At 58.7% G+C, this 25116-nt stretch overlaps 4 protein-coding genes and 1 long non-coding RNA gene across 20 annotated transcripts in view; 2 read left to right on the top strand and 3 right to left on the bottom strand.

Moving 5' to 3' along the window:
- Window positions 1–381, bottom strand: part of MGRN1 (mahogunin ring finger 1) — a 47937-nt gene extending 47556 nt beyond the window's left edge. For 2 of the 5 annotated variants that reach the window (XM_052679708.1, XM_052679711.1), the window contains exon 1: window positions 208–380. In XM_052679708.1, coding sequence (XP_052535668.1) covers window positions 208–295 — 88 coding nt within the window. In that variant the 5' untranslated portion in view covers window positions 296–380. Of the gene's footprint in view, window positions 1–207 lie in introns of all 5 variants that reach the window. The other 3 variants (XM_052679709.1, XM_052679710.1, XM_052679712.1) reach the window with 3 other exon arrangements.
- Window positions 382–2486: 2105 nt separating this feature from the next.
- UBALD1 (UBA like domain containing 1) lies at window positions 2487–8282 on the top strand. The gene is made up of 3 exons (XM_052679744.1): window positions 2487–2619; window positions 6152–6211; window positions 7248–8282. Exons 1-3 carry the CDS (start codon window positions 2512–2514, stop codon window positions 7566–7568), a joined length of 489 nt encoding a protein of 162 aa, XP_052535704.1. The 5' UTR covers window positions 2487–2511; the 3' UTR covers window positions 7569–8282.
- On the bottom strand, window positions 7627–13342 carry CUNH16orf96 (chromosome unknown C16orf96 homolog). 6 transcript variants are annotated; one of them, XM_052679713.1, is made up of 15 exons: window positions 12997–13342; window positions 12374–12478; window positions 12011–12091; window positions 11759–11839; window positions 11527–11668; window positions 11287–11336; window positions 11010–11120; window positions 10613–10774; window positions 10308–10396; window positions 10033–10095; window positions 9893–9961; window positions 9683–9806; window positions 9474–9573; window positions 9257–9349; window positions 8914–9141 (listed from the first exon to the last, which is right to left on the bottom strand). In XM_052679713.1, the coding sequence occupies exons 1-15, from the start codon at window positions 13339–13341 to the stop codon at window positions 9059–9061; spliced, it is 1698 nt and encodes a 565-aa protein (XP_052535673.1). In that variant the 5' UTR covers window position 13342; the 3' UTR covers window positions 8914–9058. The 6 variants fall into 6 exon arrangements, with proteins under 6 accessions (XP_052535675.1, XP_052535673.1, XP_052535674.1 ...); XM_052679714.1 differs by having other exon boundaries at window positions 11527–11665; XM_052679717.1 differs by lacking the exon at window positions 9893–9961.
- Window positions 13343–13491: 149 nt separating this feature from the next.
- On the top strand, window positions 13492–24932 carry CDIP1 (cell death inducing p53 target 1). 6 transcript variants are annotated; one of them, XM_052679741.1, is made up of 6 exons: window positions 13492–13608; window positions 21648–21746; window positions 22000–22093; window positions 22414–22557; window positions 22782–23046; window positions 23432–24932. In XM_052679741.1, exons 3-6 carry the CDS (start codon window positions 22009–22011, stop codon window positions 23541–23543), a joined length of 606 nt encoding a protein of 201 aa, XP_052535701.1. In that variant the 5' UTR covers window positions 13492–13608; window positions 21648–21746; window positions 22000–22008; the 3' UTR covers window positions 23544–24932. The 6 variants fall into 6 exon arrangements, with proteins under 6 accessions (XP_052535701.1, XP_052535703.1, XP_052535698.1 ...); XM_052679743.1 differs by having other exon boundaries at window positions 21995–22093; window positions 22785–23046; XM_052679738.1 differs by having other exon boundaries at window positions 21995–22093.
- Window positions 14226–18211, bottom strand: LOC128078961 (uncharacterized). 2 transcript variants are annotated; one of them, XR_008205937.1, is made up of 3 exons: window positions 17451–18211; window positions 15968–16636; window positions 14226–15191 (listed from the first exon to the last, which is right to left on the bottom strand). It is a non-coding gene; the product is annotated as an uncharacterized LOC128078961 (long non-coding RNA). The 2 variants fall into 2 exon arrangements; XR_008205936.1 differs by lacking the exon at window positions 17451–18211 and having other exon boundaries at window positions 15968–17229.
- Window positions 24933–25116: the final 184 nt, after the last annotated feature.

The following is a 25116-nucleotide window of genomic DNA, read 5'->3' as shown; positions in this document are numbered from 1 at the left end:
GTCCCGCACCGCTCCCCCGCTCCGAGTTCCCCCCGATGCTCCACGGCCGGCAGCGGCTCCAGAGCGGCGAGAGCGGCCCCAGTCTGCCCCGCACCCGGAGCGGGACCGCACACCGCGCGTTGCTCCCGGCGGAGGCCTGGACGGGACGCCGAGCAGCGCCGGGCCCCGCGCGAAGCCCCGCTCCCCACCCGAGGCCGCGACCCTCACCGGACTTGGGCGGGTAGCGGTAGGCCGAGTTGGCCTGGATGTCGATATCCTCCACGCCCGCGATGCGCCGGCTGAGCAGAGAGCCCATGGCGGCAGCGGCCCGGGGGCGGCACGGCAACGCGGCGGCGAGCAGCCCGCACCCGCACTCACGGCGGCGGCGGCGGCGCGGGGCACGCTGGGACACCGAGTCCTCCGAGCCCGCGACTACAACTCCCGTCAGGCCCCGCGGCGGAGCCACCTCCTCCGCCTCGTTCTCCTCCCCCCCAGCACGCGGCACTGCGCCGGCAGGGGGCGCCGCTGCGGCGCACGCGCAGAGATGTGTTCTGCGCGCAGCAGTTTTTCCTGTCTGCGCTGTTTTCCCGTTGTCCGCGCTGTGTACGGGGCGCAACCCCGGCCGTGCGTGATTGTAGGCGAGGTGTAGAGGTGAAGCGATGCTATTCAGCAGGGTGGCCGAGGAGGAGCAGTGTGCAAGGGAGATCCTTCCGCTGGGAGCTCTGTCCTCAGCTCACTGCCACCAAGAGCCGGGGCACCAGGTCCCGGAGCACCAGCACCCAGTGCACCACCTCCTCACCCATCAAAAAGGTGTTGAGGTTGGACCTCGGGCACTGGAACGTCAGTATGGGAACGTGACGGCCCTGCAAGGAAACACCCAACCTCCCACAGCATCACTGCTGCCTTTCACGGTGCATCCTGGAGTCACAAGCAGCCCTGTAACTAAGGAGTGTGTTTGCCTGCAGCCTGGTGCTTATTGCTCAGCCAAAGTCCAACCAGCTGCATGGAGCCTGTGGCCTAGCAGAGCAAAATGCTTTGCCTCCTGCCCCCTCCCTGCTACTCTTTTTCAGTTGCTTGTAAAACAAAGCCTTGGAGACAGCGCTGACAGCTATTCCTGGCCAGAAGGAGTGGCATGCCTGTGAACTTTGCCTCCCTAACACTGCACAGAGCTCACAGCCCTCCCCAGACACCCTGCTGGACCCAGGCCAGCCCTTCCCCCTACACAAACCAAGCTGCAAGATCTCCACAAGTGCACGGTGTTCTCTAGCTAATGTAACTCTGCAGGAGGATTGCAGTGCTGGCTGCAGAGCCCTTCTGCTTCTTTCCCCTCTGCAACACTCCCTGACATGCTCCCCTCTGCACAGATGGCTCCTTGCTGATGTTGGGGCAGTGGCTGTAGGAGGACACACAGGCACTGGGGGACAGCTGGCTCCAGGCACACAACTTTGGGCAACACTGAGGCAATTTGTGCCTGAAGCCTGCAAGCTCCACCCTGCTCTGGTCCAACACCTCAGCCACAACAGCAGCCATACACAGAGCACAGGCCTGGCTATGGAACAACCCAGCAAGGCAAAGCCCACCACGGCAACATGAGCTGCAGCCTGGAGCAGTTCCCTGGAGGCCCTCAGCCCTCCTCAGCTCCAAGGAGCAGCAGTGCTCCCCATCTCACTCCATCGGCTCCTCTTCCCCATAGGCACACTGATCGCTCCTGGTACTCAGCAGCACCATTGTCCTCGGGCAGCACCGCCTGCGCCCCCCACTACGGCCATACGGCGCCCTTTCACGGCGGAGAGGGCTTCCAGAACGTTCCCCAAACACAGGGTGGGGGGTGAGAGGCGCAGCGGGGTTTGCGCCCCAGGGATGGGAGAGACACAACAGGTCGCGGGATAGCCGGGGAGCACCGCGCTGCCGCCGCTGCCGTGCCAGGCCTCGGCTTTAACCCACGAGGCGGGAGCCTAGCAGGCCCTGCGCCGCCTCACGAGTCCCGAGGCACACGGGCCGTTCCCGGTCGTCCGCGGCCGCTCCCCGCACGTCAACAGGAAACCGCACGCGGCCGACTGTAAACACCGCACGCCCGGAGCCGCGCCGCGCCCCCCCCACCCCGCTCGCCCGCCCACGTGACCCGCCCCACCCCAGCCGGGCCCGCCCCCGCCGCTCGTTCATTGGAGACGGCGGTGTTGTTGACCATATATGGTAAGGTACTACCACACCGCTGGCGGCGGTTGGCTGTCCGTACGGGTCACTCAAGCTCTCGTCGACGCCCGCCGCCGCTCTGCAAACAAAGCGGGGCATGCCGGGAGATGGAGTCCATGAGGCGGAGGCTCGCCGCCGCTGAGCGCCGGGCGGGGACTCCATCTCCCGGCACCCCCCGCGCGGCCGCCCCGCCCGTCCCGCCCCGCGCGGCAGCCGGCGGGGCTGGCCGGGCGCCGTGAGTCAGTGCCCAGTAAACATTGGCGTGAGCCGCGCCGGCTCCGCGATGGTGGCGGCGCCGTGAGGGTGGGGGGGAGGGAAGGGGGGCGGCCGGCCGGGGCCATGGACGAGCTCAAGCACCAAGTGATGATCAACCAGTTCGTGCTGGCGGCCGGCTGCGCCGCCGACCAGGCCAAGCAGCTGCTGCAGGCGGCACACTGGCAGTTCGAGGTGAGGCCGCCCCGGGAGCTCGGGGAGGCCGCGGGTTCCCCCAGCCCCGCGCACGTCGGGGCGGCGCGTGGGCGCCGAGTCGGAACGCGGCGCCGCGGACGCGGGTAGGACTCGCGCTGCCGGCGGGGCCGTGGATCGTGCCCGGCCCCCGCGCGCGGGACCGCGGTAGCGCACGTTCGTGGGCCTCCGCGCGAGGAGCCCCGGGCCGGGAGGCGGCCCCGAATGAGCGTGGAACGCTCCGTGTGCCGCTCCCGGCCCTCCCCGCTGCGGGATCAGGGACGCGGGCGGCGCTGTCAGCACGGCGCGATCTCGGGTGGGCGCTTCGGTGCTTCGCTCCCGCACGGTGAAAGCGCGGGGAACGCGGCGGCGATGGCGCGGCCCGTTCCTTCTAAACGGGGTTTTGTCCTTTCCCGTGCAGCCTCGGCAGCTCGCTAGGCTGGAGCTGATGGATTTGACGCTCGTGGCACCTCTCCAATTGAAGCGTCTGTTTTGTGTTGCGGGTCTGAGGCGGGATGCAGAGCGGGTGGCTCAGCTGCGCCCAGCCGTGGGCAGCAGCCCATCGCCTGCACGTACAGGACTCCCCGATGTTGGCACCAAAGCCCGGCTGTGCGCAGCCCTGGCGCAGCCATGCGGGACGTAAGGGGCCGAGCGGACGCTGCCGCGTCCCTGCTCCGTAGCACAGCCCCGGGCTTTGTTTACCAACACAGCGTAACGGTGTCCCCCATTGCCTGTAGGATCGGCTCCCCCCGCCCTGCGCAGCCTTAGGGACGGGTGACAAAAGTCGCTTTTCTTAAAGCCGACTCTTGGCAGAACTTTGCCACCGCCGGGCGAGTTGCACAAGTGCTCGCAGCCTCTCCTGCCGGTTGGAGCTCACATGACTCAGAGGAAGCGCGGCTGTAAACAAACGCAGGCGAGGAGCCATTAACCACGTTCCCACTCACTTTTGGTGCAACGGTCAGATCGTTCCCTCTGCAAAATGGCCGCTGGGCACGGCTTGCTCAGGGAGCCCCGCCGGGGAGGTGCTGCCTCCCCTCCAGAATGCCATGTTCTCAGGCTTTTGTTCTTCTGTGCGGTGCCCTTTTGCTGGCTGGCCCGGATCTGCGGTGAGAGCAAATTGCTGGAGTTCTGAGATCGACGCCGATTCCCACTGCCTCTGCTCGTGCTGTCTGTGGTCACACAGTGCTCCTCCGGGAGCACAACGGCAGGCCAGGCGGTCTGCTGCCTCTCACAGACAGCAAGAAAGAGGCTGCGAGGTGATGGCCCTGTCGAGAGGGCCGTAGGCAATGCGTGGGTCTCCCACTCGCTGTCCCTTCGCTCCCATCTCACTGCGAGATGCCATTGGGGCATCTGCAGAACGCTGGGCTGATCTGTGGCTCAGGCTCCTTGCTCAGGTAGAAGGATATTAATTGGCTTTGCTATGTGCTGATTGCCCCTGGGGCTGCTTGGGAGGAATAAGAAGACGTCAGATTTAAAAAATAGCTCAGTTCTGCTTTTCTGCTGCTGCTGAGTGTAGTGTGTATTCAGGGGAGCGAGGTTGTGAGAGGGGAGCGAGAGGAGGAGCGGCTGTTGGGCCCTGCTGCGGCTGTGGTTGGATTTCCACTTCCTGTCCTGATGTATTTAAGGCTTATCCAGACCCTTCCCCTTTCCTTTGTGGCTGAAGGCCCTGGAGCTGCCCCCACTCACATCCCCAGAACAGATTCCCTGCAGTGGCTCAATCAAGAGCGTTAATTGCCATTGCACCGATTGCTCCTGGCACTTGTGACACTGGCTGGAAGACCAGGTGGCACCCACAGTTCTGGGCACATCTGGTCCTGGCACCTGGTGGACAGGCAGATGCTAGGTCTCTGGGGGCAGCTGCCCCTTGGAGCTAGAAACGTGAGGCCTGGAGTGCTGGGAACATGGAGATGGAGGCAGAAGGTGCATTGTTTGGGCACAGAGACTGTTTGTGGTGTGCTTCCCCCACCAGGATGATGGCTTCTGGGTAGGAAAGGGGGTTCAGGGGACACCAGGGACCTTGTCTGTCCCATCGGCTGGTGACACAGCCCCAGATACAAGGCCACTTGGAGAACAGGAGCATACAGCAGATTTAATCAGCCTACAATCTTTAGCCCCCACCTCTGCGCACACTTCCCGTTCACTGCATTCTCTTTCTTACCACATTCCTTTCTGTCTGCAGTGTTACACTGTAGGGCAGTGCCATCGGAGCTAACCCAGGATGAAGGCAGCACAGTGGCAGGGAAGTTACCCTGGTTCCATCAGCTCTTGGGGCTGATCTGCAGATCTCCCCTTCGTGCTTTGCAGCCATCACTGAGTTCTGCAGTGCCGTGTGGGGCACTGGGCGCTCGCAGAGCTGTTGAGCCCAGGCAGAGAAGCACAGTTGTGAACCACCCCGCCAGCCCCACTGCTGTGTGTCCCCTCTGCAGATTGGAGCTACCAGGCTCCAGAGCAGCAATCACTGCCCCCACCCATCTCTGGATTTTCATGTTTTGTTCATGGGACGTAGCAACCAGGTAACCCCTGGCTGCCACGTAGTGCTGATAGGTTAGCCAGGAAGCCATAAACCCTGCTGTAAATGGCCAGCAGCAGGTCTCCAGCTTTGCAGTGCTGCAAGCACAAGCTGCGCCTTTCCAGAGCCATTTTCCATCAGATCAACAAGGGGAACTGATTTGTGTTTCCTAGCCCCAGTTCAGTTAACACCTGGTGCAGAATGTGGGGCAGCCTCACTGTTGTTGACCCTGCATCCAGTCGGCCCCGCTGCCTTTTCCCAGCCCTGCTCCTGGCGCCTGCCCTCCTCACCCCCCTGTGCCCCACGCCCTGCAGCCCTCAAGCCTGTCACATGCCACGGGCACATGACACGTTCACCAGATTATTACTGGTCTGAACTGGAAGCAAACCAAAACGATGTTGGTCGTACCGTATTGCCTGGCAGCTGAATTCAGCATGCCTGGGTGCACACAGTGGGCAGAGTCCCACCCATGGCCCTGGGGAGCTCCCGGCACAAAGGCAGTGCCCACAGTCTGTCCCATTTATGATGCGCATCTCAGCAGCTCCCACTGTGCTTCTCATGCTGGGGTTAGGTTTGGTTTCCCTCCTCTCCCTTCCTGCGGCATTGCTGACAGCTGTGAGAATGCAGCTGGGCCCTGCTCCGTGCACAGCCATGGACCTGAGCACTGGGATGGCTGCCTGCCTTGCTGTGAGCAGACACGAGCGCAGCATTGCCTGGGACCACAGGAGCAGCTGCACGTGGAGTGCAGACCCAGGGCACCAGGGCTGTTCTCCTGCTGGCCCCAGAGGCAGGTGGCAGTGACTGTGCAGTGCAGCCCCAGGGCCAGGCTTGGACACTGTCCCAACTGAAACAGATGTTGGGCTGGGTGGCCAAGCTTGTGTTAGGGCAGTTTGGCTCTCACATGATGTGAACCCCAAGCTGGAAGTAGGCTGTGTGTGCAGGGATGATGTAGGTGCCCTGTTTGTATGCTGCTGCTAACATCTCCTTCCTTTTTTTTGCTTTTTCCTTTTTTTTTTTTCTTTTCAGACTGCGCTCAGTGCTTTTTTCCAAGAAACAAACATCCCCTACAGCCACCACCATCAGATGGTAAGTGCTCTCCCATCCCTCCTGTCCGCAGCATCAGCTGGCAGGCACATGGGGCCATCACTTTGCCCAGCTCACTGTTTCCCAACTCCCACAGCGCAAGCAAGAGTGATCTGGTAGAGGATGCTTTGGGCATGGCCTGCAGTCCCAGCACAGCAGAAGGAGGCTGAAGGGTTTCTGGAGCACCAGACCGCATAGACTTTGTAAACACATGAGCTCTTGTGCTCTCACTGGAGCACCTGAGTGTGCAAACCCCTGTTCCTGCAGGGGCACACGAAGGACATGAGCACACATGAGGCCATGCATGCACATGGGTGCTGTCTGCCCAAGCAATCTCAGATTCTGCCCCTTTAACTTTCGTGCCTCAGCAACCTGTAATCTGCCTGGGCAGATGTATCTTAGGGATTTGCTGGCTGCCGTGTCCTTATTTGACTGTACAGGACAATTGGGGATTTGGAGCATGCAGTAAGCTTGCAGAGTGAATGCCTGGCGGGGCTGGGCTGCCGTGGGAAGGGGCTCTGGGGCAGAAGCTGAGCCTGGTGCCTGCAGGGCCACACGGCAGCAGGACAGGGGTGGTATGGAGGGAGCCTCCAGCGTAGCTGGGCACAGGAGCACACGTGGCAGGGTCCCATCCAAGAGCTCTTGATGCAGAATCAAGCTTCAGAGCCTTAAACATCTGCAACCGACAGGGAGCGTCATTGGTAGAGCCGCAAAATAAAGTGAGAAGATTGCAGCAGAGACCAAGGCAGCGCTGTCCCAAGGCTGGTGGCAGCTGCCGTGTGTGGGACATCATCAGGACACGATGTCTCGTCCCTTTCTGCCTCTATGCCTCCCCTTCTTACCTCCGTGACACCCACATTACCCCACGCCAGGGGCTGGGTTGTGCTGGCTAGGTCCTACAGATCAGCGCTGTGCATCAGGTCCAGGCAGCTTTGTGTGCAGCAGAGCTGAGGGGCACTGCCTCAGGGGGAGGCAAAAGATGGAGACCATAAGCTGGGGACGAGCCCCAGCCCCGCTGACCGCCTCTCTCCTTCCACAGATGTGCACTCCTGCCAACACACCAGCCACGCCGCCCAACTTCCCCGACGCCCTCACCATGTTCTCCCGCCTCAAGGCCTCCGAGAGCTTCAACAGCAGCAGCCCTGTGGCCTCTATGGCGACATCCCCGCCACCCCCGGCCCCACCGCTGCCCCAGCACGGGGCCTTCAACCCTGCCTGGCCCACGGCCTCACCCCCCGGCCAGCAGCAGACCATGTGGACTCCAACCCCCCCAGCGCAGCCCGCGGGCTGGCCCGCCACCGTCTCCCAGCAGGCCACGGCAGAACAGAAGGCCAACGTGACCATGGAGGCAGAGAGATGAGGCTGCGGTGGAGAGCGATTGCAGCGGGGACCCCTACATATAAATTTATATATATATATTTTTCCCCCCCCCCTCCCCAAAGAGGAGAGAAACTGCTGCCAGGGGGTCTGGCAGCCACAGAGACACATGAGCAAATAGCTGCCTTGCATGGGTTTGGTTTGAAGTAGTTTTTACTTGTCCTAGAGCTGAGCAGAGCTCCCCAGGGACAGCGGGAGGCTGCGTGGGACAGACTGCTGCCAGCCTCTGCCTGGACTCGGGGAGGGTGCAGCCCCCTCCTTTGGGACACTGGAATTTGCATGCAAGTAACACTTACGGAGGAAGAGGCTCCTTCTTCACGGTCCCTGCGCCAGACCTTGCCCAAGTGCCCCCTTCCTTTGGCCTCATGTGGCAGGATGGGGGCAGACACCCCATATTGGTTCTTCATGAGGAGAAGAAGGAGAGCAAGGGCTGCTCCTGCACCCTGTACGTGCTGTGCTGGGGGTGAGCAGGGCTGAGGCAGGCGCAGAGCCCCGGGGGCAGATGCGGAGCCCTGGGTGAGCCACACAACATCCCCTCACCCTCCTGGGATGGGGTTTGCCCTGGGGCTGTTTGCATGACAAAATGTAACCCTACAGACTGGGATCATTTTTAACCCCTCTGTTCTTTTCTTCTCCTGGCAGCTGCAAGTCTCTGTGGACATGTCGCAGCTGCTTGCAATACACGCTCTGCTTTGAACCCAGTGTGTTCGCTTCGTTTGCAGCAGTGGTGGGACGTGAAGAACATCCAGTCCAACCCCACCATGGGCAGTAACACCTCCCACCAACTCAGACTGCCCAGGGCCCCATCCACAGCCTTGGGTACCTCCAAGGATGTGGCACTCATGACTCTGGTCAGGGCATCACTGCGCTCTGCGTGACAAATTTCTTTCCTATATCCAACCTAAATGTCCCCTCTTTTAGTTTAAAACTGCTGCTCCTTGTCACTACAGAGCCCTGTAGAAGTCTATCATTCTTATAAGCTCCTTTTATATACTGAAAGGCTGCAGTGAGTCTCTCCAGAGCCTTCTCTTCCCCAGGATTAACAAGCCCAGCTTCCTCAGCCTGCCTCTGTAGGAGACATGCTTCAGCCCAGGGCTAACCAGGGACCTGTGGACTGGTTAGAGAGCTCACTGGGACTCAGCATGATCCAGAAGCATCCCTGTGGGAAAACATCTCAAAATGCTGTGGGGAGAGCAGCACACACCTGGCTGGGGCTAAAATGGGGCAGGAACCACCTGCACTGCCCCAACCCAGAGGCTGCACCAGGACCTCTGCAAGGTCCTCCCCCAGGATGCCCTGTATGCTCAGGAACCACACAGAGCCCAGGCAGCAGAGGAGAGAGATTTATGGCATATGGTGTTACCCTGCTGTGATAAGAGGCTGTGAGGGAGAAGGAGAGGCTGGGGCAGCATGGCCCCCACCCCTCCAATCTCTAAAGCCCCTTGCTGTGCACTCACACCACCCGCAGCCAGCTCATACACCTGCCATCCTGCTGCCGCCATCAGAGGCCAGCCAGCGACCCGCTGAGGAGACCATCCTTGTCCGCATGGCAGCACCTGCAGCACAGAAGGACAAACAGCACGGTGTGGGGCACAGCCCTGGCAGCACACAGCGGGGTGAGCGTGCACAGCAGGGCTGACTGTGTGTGGGACACCTGGGACAGGCACTCACAGGAGTACGGGGACACGTATTGGCTGCCATACTTGGGGTTGCGGCGCACCTTCTCTGCAGTGTGCTGGGCAGAGGGCCGAGGGGATTTTGTGCCTTCAGGGCAGAATGCAAAAGCACTGTTAGCAGCAGGACATGAGGCTGCGGTAGCATCTGAGCCACTTCAAGCACTGCTGGCTCAGGCTGGAGCTAACGCAGTGCACCAGGGCTGCTCCCCTACCTGGGAAGTCCCTGCCCCGAGTGGCTGTCCCATTGGTGGCCTGTGAGCTTAGCTTGCCCTTGTAGATGATTCCATCAATGCCCAAAATATCCACTTGACCCTACAGGGAGGAGCAACAGATGCCATTGGAGGTGCTCAGCTCCCAGCATCCCACCCCAGCTGGGCACAGCTGGTTTCCAGCACACACATCACACAGGGATGGGCCTCACATTGTTGTAGGTGAGGTCTGCAGGGACTCCAAAGGGACAGATGGTAGTGAGGGAGCTGGAGGCAGACGGTGGCCTGGTGGGAGCTGTGGGACCCTGGCTGATCTGGTTGCGCCCTTTGGTCTCCCTGGGAAGGAGATGGTAACTGATGTTACCATTACTGCCAAGGGAAAGGGACCCCAGAGGGAGAGGCAGGGACCTCCCTGGCCTCACCTTCCTGGCAGCTGCTGTGCCAGGCAGTCGGAGCCACCGGCACTGGCCTTGCGGACTGTCACCAAAGGCCTGCAGGTGAGCAAAATAAGGCAGAGCTGGGCAGTAGCGCAGGTGCAGCGCACAGTCTGCACACTACTCACAGCCTTGGGGCTGCGGCCAGAGGTCTGTCACAGGAGATGCACTTCATGGGATCAAAGAGGTTCCTGCAACATAGGGGCAGTTGCTCAGCATCCCACTGGCAGGTGGGGACCATGGGAGGTCCCATGGGTGGCCAGCACCCCGTGGGCAGAATGGGACAAACAGGATCTGTATGGGATGGACAGGGCAGGGCGGGACAGGATTGGAAGTGATGAGATGGGACAGAGAGGGACAGGGCAGTGTGAAGTGGGGTAGAATAAGAACTAGCAGCCCTCACCTCTTGAGTCTATTGGCACTGCTGGTGTCAAAGTAAGGTCTCTGGCAGTGGCACTGCTTGCTGAGCCTCCAAGTCTGCTGCCGCTGTGCCTGCACCATACGGCACAAGTTCAGGAAGGGCAAAGGGACACCAAGCCCATTTTTGGGGACACTGCTGCCCCTGGGGGATGTTGGCAACACCCCCAGGACTCTCCCAGCCCTGGCACAAGGCAGGCTCAGCGCTTGCCCTCTCTTTGCAGACTATACACAGGGATACCGTCCCCTGGTCTGGCACGTCCCTCCATCCTCTCTGGGTGACACTGCTACCTTGGAGTTCCTCTCTCTGGTGAGCTCTGAGGCTTTATGCCTGTCCTGGCCATGCAGGAACATCCTCTGCAGCAAGTCCTGCATCATCTCACTCAGCTGGGCCATGGTATTTTGTAACTCATCCTGGCTTGCTTTGGTCTCCAGTGTAGTCTCATCTGCTTTCTGAGAGGATGTGGTGTCAGCCATCTCCAGCAGACCTCCATCCCTGCACGCCCATGCTCTGCCCCTATTCACAACACCCACGCCCCATTCTAACAGCACACAGTCTGCAAAATCCTGCCACGCTGAACAACTTGAGGTGGGGACACACCAAGGCTGGACAGGCCTGCCTCCAGCCTGGACCTGACACTAACTACAGCACGAGTGGCTCCTGAGCTGAGCTGGTGACCACACTCACCTGAGTGTCCTTGGAGTCACCCCACAGCTGCTCTGCAGCCTCCTGGAGTCTCGTGCACTGCTCTTGCAGCTGTCCCACCTGGTTCAGCACCTCCCTGCTGAAATCTGACCCCTGGCAAGTGTACAGCACAAGGAAGCCACATGAGGTGGGCTCATGAGTGGCCCCAGTGTGCTCCTGGTGAGTGGAGCAGTGGGCTGCAGCCCCCAGGCCACTGGGCAGCACCCCTGAGGCCTGGGCAACTGGATGCTTTCTCTCCTTTGTCCTACAGGTGCCTTACTTCTCCCTGCATCTTCTCCGTGGCCACATTCTCTGAGGTCCCCAGGCCAGCTGAAAATACACCAAAGCTTTGCTGCAGGCAGCATGGCTGGGAGAAAGACAGAGGGACACAGGGGCTGCAGTGGAGTGAAGACTCAGCAAGGATGGCTGAGTGTAGCCATTGCCACGTGTTGCACCTAGCAAGGCCACAGTGGCTCAGCCCAGCACAGTGACCCAGCACGGTGGATAAGTCAGTGCTCACCGTGCTGCTGAAGCGTGCTCTTGCTGCAGGTGATGCAGGTCTCCACACTCTCGTGCTGCTCCAACAGCCCGCTCAGCCTGCATGGGGCCTCGAGAGCTGGCTCCTGTGAGGACTCAGGGATGAGGTCCTGGCTGGAAAGCTTCTGAAATGAAACAGCCCCAAGGTTTAGGGGAGGGAGAAGAGCCCCGCCAGCCTCCAGCAAAGGAGCTGGTAACCAGGAGCATGCACAAACCTCACCAGCAGGCAGCCTGCAGAGCGAGCACAGCATTCCGGTCTGCCAGGGGAAGGAGCTCAGCTGCTGCCGCACCTCTACCTGTGACCAGCAGAGAAATCAGCCCTGCTGTGGCAGGGAGAGCCTGAGCAGCCCCTGCAGTGAGGACAGGACACCAAACCTGGCCAGCACACCCAGCACCATGCTGTCCCCAACCCTGAAAGTCAGTGCCAGGGGCTGGGTACTTGCTTCCAGCCGCTTTGCCGGGCTCACCATTTGGCTCAGGATGTTCTGCAGGAGGTGGCTGTGTTTGTCCTGCTGTATCACCTGCTCTCGCAGCTCCTCCAGACCAGTCTGATAAACAGGGACATCAAAGGGCTCAGCACCCACAGGGACTGAGACTGGTATCAGTGTCAGCAGTGTCCAGTAAAGGCTCCATGCAGCCAAACAATGCCTGTGCTGGACACTGCTGAGCATTGTTTCTCCAAAACCCCTGGGCAGATCCCAGCTCCATTCATCCCTGTAACCCCGTGCCCCTTTGCCATACGTGGAGGTGCCCATAGAGTCTGACCCCCCACCCTCCTCCCCCTGCCCCGCTAAGAGCTATTCACCAAGTGCCCAGCTCCACTCACACACCTTCTGGAAACTGTCCTTCAGGAGCTGCAGCTCTTCCTGGAAGGCCTGGATGGTGGTTTTCAGGGAGCAGGTGTTGGTGAGCACCTCCTGTAGTGTGTCTGTGACCTGAGGAACCGTGCCCAGCCAGTGCCTCTGAGTGGCATGCCCCTGGGGCTGGAGGGCCCTTTGGGACACAGAGCTCAGACCCAGAGGGGCTGCCACATCATCAAGCTCCAACCCCACTGTCATAGGCAGAGTTGCCAAATGAACACTAGCTCAGGCTGCCAAGGATCCCATCCAGCCTGGCCCTGTGTGCTTCCAGGAATGGGGCACCTACACCTTCCCTGGGCAGCCTGAAGTACCTGTCAGCAGATCACACACAAAGTGTGCATCATGGAGGCATTTCCTCAGATAAAAAGGGGCAGATAAAAAGTAGCCAAAACCACCTTTGGCCAGTGGCAATGTTAACGTATTGCAGTCTAATGAAACCTCATAGCTAAGCTACCATCACCTGAACTAGAAATACGGCCCTGTGCTATGCCAGATTCTCCAGTCCTGTCTGAGGAGACATCTCCAGGGATGTGGACATGACACAACACGGGCACTGCACTGCGTAGGGCAGGATGCTGAGGATGGCTCCTCACCTTCGTCATCCCCTCCTCAATCACCTCTATCCTCTTCCTCAGCTGCACCATCTGCTCCGTGTCAGCGGCCGGCGTGCCAGGTCCCTGCCCAGAGCTCAGCAGCTCCGTCACGCCCAGGGACCCACCGGAATGGCCCGGATGGAGGAGAATGGGGGGCCTGGCGCTGACCTCGGGCTGCAGGAGGCCCCTCTCGTCCTCGGAGAGGTGCGTGGCGGCATTTTGCAGCCGCAGGTGCTCCAGCAGCCCGCGCAGGAGGAGCTGCAGGGCGCCGGCGTTGACACCGCAGCCACGGGCCGTGCGGAAGGCGACATCCGCCAGCTCCGCCAACGTGACCGCCACGCTCATGTCGCCCCGGGCCGGCGGGCTGAGGTCACAGCGCCGTTACCCGGCGACAGCCGGGGGTTCCACCCCGCAGCGCAGGGCCGAGCCGCCGGCGGTTCGGCGCACGGCGTAGCCGGGCCGCTCTGACAGCCGCCCGCGGGGAGGAGGCGCCCGGCCCGCCCCGCTACGCCAGGCCGCGGCTCCGCAGGCCTCTGCCGTGCCCGCCCCGCAGCGCAGCGCCACGCCCCGCAGGTGCCGGCACGGAGCGCCGGGAGCCGTCGGCCCGCTGCGGTAGGTGCGTGTGCGGGGCCGGGAAGGGCAGCGCGCGGGGCGCCGAGAGACGGAAAGCCGGGGCTCCGTGGCGCGGGCAAAGCGGCCCCTGGAGACGAAGCCGGAGGGGGGCGGGGAGGCCCGGCTGTGCCGGCGGCGCGGGGACGGAAGGGTCGGGCGTGCGGGGCCCGAAATGTCACCGTGTGGGAGCGAGGGCACGGGCTCGGAAATAGGCGGAACGGAGGCCGTCGTACGGCCCGCCGAGGGGCTGCGGGGAAAGGGGAGCGGGGCCGGAACAGACGGGGAAAGAGAAACGCTGCGGCTGATGGGGACGGTGCAGGCGGTGTCCGTCAGCGCGTTGGCAGCTCCCCGTGAAACGAGAAGAGCCCTTCCTGCTCATGGATGCCGTTGTGCAACAGCGCGCTCCCGTTAGGAAATACTAGCAGGAGGCTCCAGCCACGGGAGCGCACAGACCTCGGTTCTGCCTCCCACGGGGATCGGAGCGGCAGCTGCCACAGCTGTTACGGAGGCGTTCGGCTGCTGGGAGCTGCGAGCCCCTTGTGCTGCTGTCCTCTGGGCTGCCTGAAGGAGCCACGCTCAGGCTGAAGCCTTTCTGGGTCTCTGCGAGCGTGGGTGTGTGAGTACAGGATGACCATAACGCGTCGCTCATTCGTACTTAGGAACAGAACAACCTCGGGTCACCGTGGGAAGTGCAGGCTGAGAACTTCCCCAAAGGTTTCCCTGGCTGAATGGTGCAGCCACATCCACGTGCCCAGCAGATCTCTGGAGCAGCTAGCAACGTGGCTGCTCTGCTGTCCCTGGGCGCTCTGTGAGGAAGATACAAAGAGAACAATCTTATGAATGCCTGCAAGGCTGCACTGTAGCGTGGGCTGGGGCAGAAGGGGGCGAGGCCGTGATGGTGGAGCAGCTCTCCCAGGCATGCCCCGAGCTGGGCTCTGGTGGCTGCATCCACACGGGGCTGGGTCAGGCTGTGCTGAGTACCTACCAGTGTGACTGGGACAGGCAGCAGAGAGGGAACTTCTCCTTCAGAGCCGCAGCCCTTCCCAAGACAGAAGGCTGTGCCGAGGTCTTGCTGTGCTCCCTCAACAGGTCCTACACAACTTCAGTCCACCTGAAGTTCAGTTCCTCAGGCACCTGCCCTGACTGGAGCTACTGTTAAGGAGGGAATGTGTCTCTGTCAGTGCCATGTCTCATTTTCTGAGCATGTTTTTGGAACTCACCTCCCAGCTGACCACGCTTTGCGCGTGCGATGTCATGCAGTGATGCAAAGCACGGTTACTGCTCTCCTCAGGATGGAGCACAACTAGTGGATGCTCTCCTCCAGCTAAAGGTGTTCTGACAGGGTGTGCCCACAGCACCAGTACTGTGCTCTGCGGGTTCTGCATTCTCAAACAATCGCTTCCAGTGCCAGCCTTACCAAAATCACAAGAGGAGGCTGCAGGCTCCCCTGCCCCTTCAATTCAGAATTAGGCAAATACTTGCATTTAAGATGTGTCATTGGTGCAGAACTCTTCCAGCTCAAGTGGTTGTGGAAGGAGGCAGGCAGTCTTCTGTAGCTGCTCAGATCTAAGGTCTTCTTTTTGCTATAGGTAAGAAGAAAAATGATATTAAGTCTTCCACATCTGTCTGTAGTGCCATTATAAAGCTCAGTTTGTTTTTTTACAATTGCTTTAATCAGAAGACAATAACTTAGCCTGAAAGAAGCTAAGTCTTTAACATTCTTTTGGTATAATTTCTGTAGGGCCTGCAGCCAGGCCGTGCATTACTGCTGGTATTACCATAGGATGTGCACGCGCTGAGTGTCTGACAGTGATGAGACAGTTTTTCTACACGAAGACACGTTTACTTTGCACTGGGATAAGATTGATGGCTGCCAGCTGAGAGCAGGAGCAAATAGTATTTAAGCAAAGATTAAAGTAATAATGAAGGCAGCGGGGCTGAGTTTAATTTCAGGATTTGAGACAGGTTTGCCAGCTTCTAAGTGAAACGTGAAAGGACACAGCAACGAGGAGCTGCTCTCCCAGAGTGACCCCATGCAAAGCTGCTGAGAGCAAGGAGGGCAGGGAACTGGAGAACGGCAGGTGGGTGCTGATAGTATCGCTGCCTGATGTTCTAAGAGGGAACAGTTAATCACACAGTGCTCTTCTTTCTGCCCAGTGCACTGAGGGTGGTAGTTTGTCATGGGAACTGCAGCTGCTCTGCTGATCTTTGTGGAGTTCAGGTTTGTTTTTCACTTCTGGGGTCTGGTTTTACAGCCCTTGTGAAGACAAAGAACTGCAGCCTGAAGGTGCGATTTGTTCTCCCAAGGATTTCAGAGCAAGGTTTGGGAGTGTGCCACTTTACAAACAGATGTTTGTACCCGTTTTATCTTCGGAAAACATGTGGCACACAACTTCTCCTTGGGACGTGACGTTCACACTGCTTTCCTGTTGTTCCCCGTTGCTGTTTTCCTGTTGTTCCCTGTATCAGTCCCATGAGCAGCAGCACAGCTTCCACAGGCAGCATCAAATCCATGCATGCTGCACTGTGTGCGTCTCCTCACGTCAAAGGGAACACAATTAACACAGAGGCCATAAAAACCACAGTCCATTTTCTCAGCAGTACAGAGGCCGGGGGAGCACCGCTTTTACTTCTGGCACAGAATGCTGACAGAAGCTCTTCTCTGCTGCTGAAGCATTGCTTTCAGCTCATTCACTCCCAGGTGTCTCGTGGCTGTGGTCTGCCTGACATCTGCTGTGTTCTGGGAAAGAAAAGGCTGCCTGGCAGCCTAACAGGCACAGGGCTGCAACGGAGGTGGAACAATATCTTACAGTTTAAGTGTTCAAAGTTATATGCTGAGATGGTGGGCCCTCCACCCTGCACCAAACATTCCCTTTGTGCATGTCCCACAGCTGCTTTGATCCCAGTCTCTGCATTGAGGTGGAAGATCTCCACCAGAGGGCCTTTGTTACCTTGCAGCACCAATCTGATGGACCTTGCGGGGCAAGGGAGATCCAGAGCCTTTTCTTCTTAACATGTTCTGAAGCAGCTGATGAGAAAGACACAGCCCCCTCAGTCATTTGGGAGGAGCAGCCAAGCAATCGCATTAAAAATAAGCCCTTGGTGCTCAGAAATCCCTCTATGTCTTCCCAAAGCCCCACAGCTGGAGAGTAGGTGTAATCTTTGAGATTACGGGCAAAGGTTGCCGTACCCAGGAGAATTATTGTACAATCGATTTCATTTAGGTCACGGAACGAAGACTGTCACGTGGAAAGATGTCAGGAAAGCTTAACCATAGCCTGAGCTTTCAGGACTGGGTGGGGGAGTCCTGATTCTTGGTCCCCAGCACAGCTGCTGTCCGTGTTTCCTCCCCCCTTGGCCATGACTCAGCCCTTCCCACAGCTCTGTTTGCTGGTTGCTGGATGGGCTGTTGTTGGCCAGTAGCTCCCAGCTGATAGGAGCAAGGAGACCCTCCTGTTGTTTTGCTGTTTTCTCCTCTCGCTTGTTGTTACACCCTGCTATCCTCTGATCTTTTCCTTGTTCCTGAATTACTGAATTATCTTAAGTAGCTGATATGGTGTCCCTTATTCAGTTATCTTTGCTGAATAGCTTTGGTCTTACTAAGAGCAATGGTCTTTCTGTTAAGACTTAGACAAGTGGGAAGCAGGCAGAACCAGTATCTATTTTGCCTTGAAAATACAGTTGACTTTAAAAGCAACAGAGGTCCTCTACGTTTTCCCAAATTTCATGGTTGCCAAAAGAAACGTCTGTAGCAGAACAGCAAGATCCCAGGGTGCAGCAAGTGAGGATTCACTCAAAAGCAACAGCATTAGGCACAGAAATAAAGGAAAGAAGCTGCTTACCTTCAGAAAACCTCAGGTAGGCAGGGATCTCCAGAGAGCTACTCTCATCTCCACTGCCAGCCCTTAAATGAGGGGTGGGAAGGGGAGGTTCCTGGCTCCAGCCCTTCTGGTTACTCAGTGCATTGCTCGCACCTGAGCTCCCCTGGGCTGGCCCTGCCTTCCCACCAGGTGCTCCATCACTGCTTCAGGCCATGACTTGGCATTTCTGCTACAAAGTCTCAGACAAAAGCATCAGAGAACTCAAAGCACATGGTGCCCTAAGACAGTTGGGTGTGAAACTCTCTAAGGCTCGTGTTGGAGTGTTATAAAGCAGATGTCAACAGTGGATGCATAAGAGTAATCCTGCTATTATGCACAGCTTACACAAAAGATCTTCAGTTTATATGCATTACTTGTGTTACATATGCAGAAGTTTCCCAGAAGTGTGTTACGTATTCAGTGATCGATTCCAAGCAGGACCTCCTGTTTCCTTGGTGCAGAGACTCAGCAGAACTTCCTTATCTCCTTGATTCAGACACGGCTCTTTCTGTTATCCAGATAAGAATTGCAGGGCAGGAATATCCACCAACGAACGCTAGCAAGCTTAACTATGTTGCTGTGAGTTGTGCCATGCAGGGGCAGTGTTCTTCTTTAGCATCCCCCCACGTTTTTGGATATGCTGTTTTGTTGTTAAGCCAACCAAGATAAAAGCATTTCTGCGTGAGGAGGCTCTGAGAACAGGCGCTGCTGGATGAAATCAGCCTTCCTGAGGGCACTGCAGCTGGAAAACCCAGTGATGATCCAGCCTTTGCACATAGCTTCAGTCCTGGGGCTTTGGGAAACCCTCTAACCAGAATCTCACAGTAAGGCAGAGGTAATGACAGAGAAGGGCTTTAGAAGAGCTCAGAAGGGAGGCTTGGGGGCGTTGCTGAGCGTTAGTGATGCTTTGAAATCGGTGGAAGTGCCTGGGTTTTAAGAGGCCTTCTGCTTTCTGTGTCTGCTGTTGTGGGGTTGATGTGGCTCACATCCCGCACATGCCTCAATGGAGATGGTGCCCAGAGCTGTCCTGGGGAGGTATGAGGCCACTGTCTGTTCTTTCTCCCTTGTCTTCCAAGGGCACACAGCACTGTATGCTCAGCTTCAGAGCTCACTGAGCATGGTAGCTGTTATGTCAGATCTGCTTGAGTCTGAGCGGGGCAAATGCTGTGGCTCTCTGTGTGTCCTGTAGGATTGCTGTGCCTCCCAGCAACCATCAGTAGAAGAGAATGGTGGGGAGCAGCTCTGGCATGAGCAGAGCGATGGGTGCATGGCAGTTCTCCGCATGCCACTGTTGAGCAGCAGGTTTGGGGTGAGGGCTTACAAAGGAGTTGGCAAGGGCTCAGATCCTACTCAATCCCAAACCATGCTTCACTGCTGTGGCCTTTAAAAAAGCAGATGACAGTGAGTATTTCTCATGAGTCCTTTGGAAAAACACAAGGTGACTCTGTGCTGCTAAATAGGAGTGTCAGCAGCTCTGCTGGTGCCAGGCAGCACTGCTGGGGGGGGGACAGAAATGCTGGTGTTTTGGAGGCTGCGGCTGGTCCTGCAGTGAGCTCTGGCTCACTGGAAACATCAGCACTTGGACATGTGTTGTGGAAGGAAAGTGGGCCTGGAATCACCACCCGTGTATTGAAAGTCATCTCGCTGTGTTGCACAGTCTGCGAGGGAGCTCCAATGGGGTCTGGGCACTGATTGGTCCTGGCTGAAATGTGTCTCTGTCTCCATCCTGTATGACTCTCGTTTCTTCCTCTGTCAGAGCTCAGTGTGTTATTTAATGGGAGCCCCACATCCATTCAGCTCCATTCAGCAGCAGTGTCGTTGCATTCTTTGACTTTCTCTGAAAAAATTCTATAGAATGAGTGAGTAATGAACAAACAGGCTGTTCTGATCGGGGTGCAGCAGCATCTGATGGTGCCATGTCACCGGGGTGAGCAGTGTGTGGAGAGCTGTGCTTTGGCCACCCGTAAGGAGCACCAACTCCTTAGAGGACCAGCACCCAGAGGACCACAGGAGGTGCTCACTGCTGAGCGTGACTTGAGGTCACTCTGGCTGTTCAGACCTGAGGGGACAGCAGGATGGCACAAGGATCATGATTCAGAAACGCCTGCAGGAGCTCTGTGTGCCAAATGCAGCCTGAGCTGTGATGGTGGCTGCTGGCAGACAGGGAGACATGGGAGAGCAGGAAAGGCCGTTCAGGCTGAGGAGCAGGTAGAGGTAATCTGAGTACAAATAAACCTAGGCTGAAAACCACAAGGTTTCCCATCCACTGAGGGCCAGGCTCTGCTCCTTCAGTTTAGAAGAACTCTGCATTTTTGGCTGGGAGGGCCATCTCCTGTGTCCATCCCCATCCTTTTACTGGTTACCAGCTCCTGTTGGGTCAAACGATCTTGAGCCAGGTCCTCAAAGGACACGTATGGAGTATTTGTGTGATTCCATCAGACCTTCAGCTCAGGTCCCAGTAAACTTAGCCCGAGTTGTCTGCGCAACTTTTCTCCCTCTGGGTGCTCACCTCCAGCTGTGCTGGGATGCAGTGCTGGGAGCGATGTGTGGAGTGAGCTCTGTCTGGCACCAGCCTTGTGCTGGGCAGCCCTGTGCTCCTCATGGAGCTCTTTCTTTACAGTGAGTGGAAATGGGCAGCAATGGGCTTTGTGCTTCTTGCCCTGAGATAAAAGAAAGCATAGGAGAAATGGCTTCTGAAAGGCTTAGAAGCAGCAGCAGGCTTTCCTTTCCTCCAGGGAAGGGCACACGCAACATCTCACACTTTATGGATCTCTTTTAATAAGCAGGATGTTGCATTAGGAGTGGCTGAGCACGAGCAGAGCAGCTCTGCGGCCCATAAACATCCTCCCTTCCTCTGACGGCCATCCCCTCGGGCCAGGGGCAGCTGGTGTGGGATGGCAACAACCGGTCCCAAACATCAGCCTGTGCTCTGAGCTGGAGGCAGCAGCTCCTGGTGCCGGGCTCAGAACAAGTGCTGCAGCACAGGGCTGGCACTGCCCCTGGGAATCATCTCCCTGTGCTTTGTTAGTGGTGCGGGATGGTGGCCAGGGCGCGCTGCGGGATGCCGTGCTCTGGGAAGGCAGAGCTGAGCAGTGGTGGGGTCTTCCCATGTGCGACAGAGGGAGGTCTGGGCTGCCCCAGAGGGCTGTGCTCCTGCAGGAGCCCCACGCAGGGCAGGAGGGCTGGCTGCCTTCAGAAGAACAAACCTTTTTCTTTATATCCCCAGTGAAGCTAAAAGGGGCACGGCCCAGTTTGTGGCTTTGTAGGTCACGGGAGGAGGAGAGCTCTGCAGCTGGGGATGGCTGCTTTGCTCCGCATGGCAGCGCTGTGTGAGCCTCATGCGGGCTGTGTGCCTGCTTTTAAGGAAGAAAACAGAGAGGAAGATGACTCCCCAGCTGCCCCAGTATTGTGATTGGAAGCAGCGTGTCTGTATCATGATAGTTAATAACGCTGGGCAGAGGTATTTCTCAGTAAATACTGACATCCTGGAGAGATGCAGTGGCTGTTTGGGTTCTGCTCAGCTCCTCAGTGCACCGAGCTGGTCCCCAGGGCAGCAGCAGCACCAGGGCGCTGCAGCAGCACAGTCCATGTGCACTGGCCTGCCGGGAACCATTGCTGGGGGATTTGGATGCTGTGCTGAGCCCCAGGGGGAGCTCCAAGCACTGCCTCCCGGGCACTGACAGCAATGTCACAGTGTCCCTTGCCCCGTGCTTGATGGCAGCCTTCCCGAGCAGAGTGAACAGCCTCTTGGTATGTTTCCCAATTTAGTCACGTCCTACCAGCCGTAACTGAGCCAGGGTAAACAGGAAAATCGGGTTGCTTGATGTCACTGCACTTCCTTGGAGTGCCAGGCCCGCCTCTGGCTCCCATCCCTGCTGGGTCCCCTGCACACAGGGCTGGGGCCTACGCCATGCATGCCGAGTGGTGCAGCAGCCCCAGCACTGCAGGATCTGCAGGGGAATCCCCAGCCCACAGGATGAGAACTACCCCAGGCTGTGTCCCAGTCTCAGAGCATGCAGGTGGGGCTCTGCGATGGGCTGAGGGCAGAGCAGCTGTGCCAGACACCAATGGGGTGCTCAGAGCTGCTCTCCCATACCAGCACTGGGGAGGGGAGATGAGGGCATGCAGCCAAGGCAGCTTTGCAGTGCTGTAACCTGCTTGCTTTCTCCTTTTGCACAGGTTTGGTGGGGTAGGACAGTTTCCAGGGTGCACTGCTGAGAACTGGCATTCCTACCTCTGGCAAAACCGCTGAGCTCCTTGCTGCAAGGAAGAGGCCGGGTAAGTTCTCAGCCATTGAGCCTGTGCCACCTCACGCTGCAATTTAGAGCCATCAGGCAGCGTTCCACCCTGGGTTTGTAACCCAGCTCAGGGCCTGACCAGCTTTGTGGCCAAGGCTTTGTAGGCTTTGTATTGCCCTCGATGAGGCTGAGGCTATTGCTGCAGTGCCACCCGGTCTCTCAGTCAGCTCCCAGCCAGCACCCCATAGCTCCCAAGGCGGGCTGTCTGCTAACAGTGCTTCTTTGCAGGGCAGCCCTGAGCCATGTCCAACGACCCTCCACCACCCTATCCTGGAGGCCCCTCAGCACCGCCGATAGAGGAGAAGCACGGCCCACCCCCTGCAACAGGTACTGAGGGTCCCAGCTGCCAGCAGGGTGCCTCTGCTGAGCAGGCAGGAGCAGGGGGAGCTCCGCTTGCTGCATGAATTTGGGCTTCTCGTGGCCCTGGGCGTGCTGCCTTGGGGCAGTGCCTGATGGACACTTCCCTGTGTCCTCTGTCGTGTCCCCACAGTTGCCACAGACCCTCCCTGTGTGCTTTATTCCCCTTCCTCACAGTCCCTCCTTCTCGTGCTGTGTCCTCTTTCCCCACAAGGGCTCCGGATCGCTCAGCCAAGCCTCCACTGTCTGCTGCCTCCTGCCGTGGCTGCTCACTCTGTGTTTCCTTTCAGATGGCATCTCCCCAGCCATGGTGCAGCCCCAGGGGGCTCCCATCCCTCCTCCTGAATTTGGACCCCCCCCGTATGAGCCTCCACAGCCGGGCTTCGTGCCCCCACACATGCCCACAGAAGGCTCCGGGCCCTACATGCCGCCTGGTGAGTGTGGGGAGGAGCTGCGGGCCAGGGGGTGGTGCTGGGTGAGGGAAGGCAATGAACGGGGGCTGGGCAGGAGGGGGGCTCAGTGCCTGCAGCGAGCAGCCTGCAGTGGGCTGCCCACACACATAACTGCGGTCGTGGTACGGCAGCAGGGCACGGTCCATGGAGACATGGCCTCCCTTACCTCACGCAAAGACACATCTGTGCCTGTTTCTGTTTCCCAGCAGGTTATTATCCACCCCCGGGCCCTCACCCTCCCATGGGCTACTACCCTGCCCCAGGCCACTACCCATCTCCCAGCGGCCACACGGCGACGGTGCTCGTCCCTTCAGGGACTGCCACCACAGTGACCGTGCTGCAGGGCGAGATCTTCCAGGGCGCCCCGGTGCAGACAGTGTGTCCCCACTGCCAGCAAGCCATCACCACCAAGATCACCTACGAGATTGGGCTCATGAGCTTCCTGCTGGGCTTCTTCTGCTGCTTTGTGGGGTAGGTGCCGCCAGCAGCCCTACCACGGTGGAGCTTACTGCACATCGCTCCTGGTGGCCCCGATGCCAGTGGCTGTGGCAGAGCTGTTGCACAGCTCACAGCTTTGTGGGGTGGCAGCGTTTGGAGCCCTGAGCTTCTGCTAGCTGTGAGAGGCTGTGTGCAGGAGCCATCGAGCCCTGTGCCCAGGCCTTGTGGTGCTGCAGGTTGGCAGCAGCAGGGGTTGGGTGGATGGGGGGGGCTGCCATGGCTGGCTCACAGCAGCAAGTTCTCATCCCTTCTCCAGACCCAAGAGCAAACCCCACGCGTGGCCCCTTGCCTGCTTTCCTTCCCCAACCCACAGCTGGGAGCCAGAACTCACAGCACTCTGCATCTTCCTGTGCTCCAGGTGCGATCTCTGCTGCTGCCTCATCCCCTGTCTGTTCGATGACTTCAAGGATGTGACACACACGTGTCCCAACTGCAAGGCCTATATCTACACGTACAAGCGCATGTGCTAACAGCACCCCGGGAGCCTGAGCCACTGGAATGACACCGGCCCCTCTCCCACTGCCGTCCTAATCCACGCGTGTGCAGCACTCCTTTGCTTACCCTTGGTGGTGTGTATGTGTGTCCCCTCCCTCCCTCTCGCTCCAGGCTGTGACTGCTTCCCCAAGCTCCGCTCCTCGCTGTGAACGGTCAGACTGGGGACGTGGTGTGGATGCACGGGGCTGAGCCCCAGGTGCTGCGTGCAGGGCTCCCTCTGACAGCTGCTCTGCAGCACAGAGGAGCAGGGCTGTCCTTTGGCACCTATTGCTCCAGGGCATCAGTATGGCTCCTCTCTCCTGGAGCAAGCTGGGGATGAGCAGCAGCTGCTGGAGTGCCCACCCCTCACTGCAGCCCACTGGAAATGGTGGGGTGGGGGAGCATGGATATGCTGCCCCGCTTGCTGTTCTGAGGGGATGGGGGAAGCAAGAGCAGCTGGTAGAGCACACTGCAGATGCAGCACGGCCACTGCATTCAATTGCAGTCCTTTTAGGAAGTGGCCTGGTGGAGGTTTGGCATTGAGGAGACAAAGCAGTCAGTGCCAGTTTCACCTGGCTCAGGGCCCTCTCCAGCCAGGTCAGTAGAACCTGTAAGCAATGTGTCCCAGGTAGAGGCAAATGGAGCTGCCTTCAAGGCACAGCCAGGGAAAGGGCTGCAGCACAGCACCCTCAACCAGCCCATCCATCCTGGTAGGGAAGCCCCAGTGCCTGGTGTCCGCTGCTGCTCCAGCTGCATGCACCTCCTCCCAGCCCTGCTGCAGGTGTTTCAGGGGAGGAAAGCCCCTGGCTGTTTCTCACTCACCTGGTAAGCTATTAGCAGAAGTGCATCCAGCATGTTGCTACCTGCCCCGGCGCTGTAGAATAGGGGACTTTGTTACCTGACTGCAGCTGGCTCCCAGCTCTGGAGCAGATCCCTACCCACTTGCTGCAGAGCTGCACCCCACCCCAAGCCCAGCAGGGTCTGTGGGCACCACAGCAGCACCCACCCTGCTGTCACCACAGGCGCATCCTGTGGGGTTCCTTGTTGCATGTGGGTGTAGGGGTTTACTTTTAGCTCACTTTACACGGGGCAGAAAGATGGGGGCAAGCAGCAACACAAGCTGCCAGCAGCACTGTGACAGACAAGGGCCGGAGGACCTGAGAGCCAGTCTCAATTTCTGTGGGCACACCTCATGCTGGTTCCCCCTGCTCTCACCTCCTGCAGTCAGGGCAGCAGAGGTGTGCAGCCCCCAGAACTGAGCAGAGGGGCTTCTCAGGGAGCACGTCTGCAAACAGCCTGGCCTGCACAGGCAGCTGCTGTTTGCTCAGAGGTGGAACTGTGACACTAGTCCCAGTATTTGTACGTAAATAAACATAAGACCCTGAGCTCAGTGTGCGTCTTTTCCTTACCCCCCTGCAAGCAAATACACAGATCTACCCCAAGTTTGCTAAGCGAGGGTTGTATGAGTGGGAGAACCGTGGCAGCATTAATCACTGGAGGAAGAGCAGCAGTTTCCTACACCAGCTCAGGATGTTAAGGGAGGCATTGGGCCTGGCCCAGGTAGGGAAC

The sequence above is a fragment of the Tympanuchus pallidicinctus genome, unplaced genomic scaffold (genome assembly GCF_026119805.1).
Source record: "Tympanuchus pallidicinctus isolate F22 unplaced genomic scaffold, pur_lepc_1.0 scaffold18, whole genome shotgun sequence".
NCBI classification, from domain to species: domain Eukaryota; kingdom Metazoa; phylum Chordata; class Aves; order Galliformes; family Phasianidae; genus Tympanuchus; species Tympanuchus pallidicinctus.
This window is presented reverse-complemented; position numbering and strand designations above follow the sequence as displayed.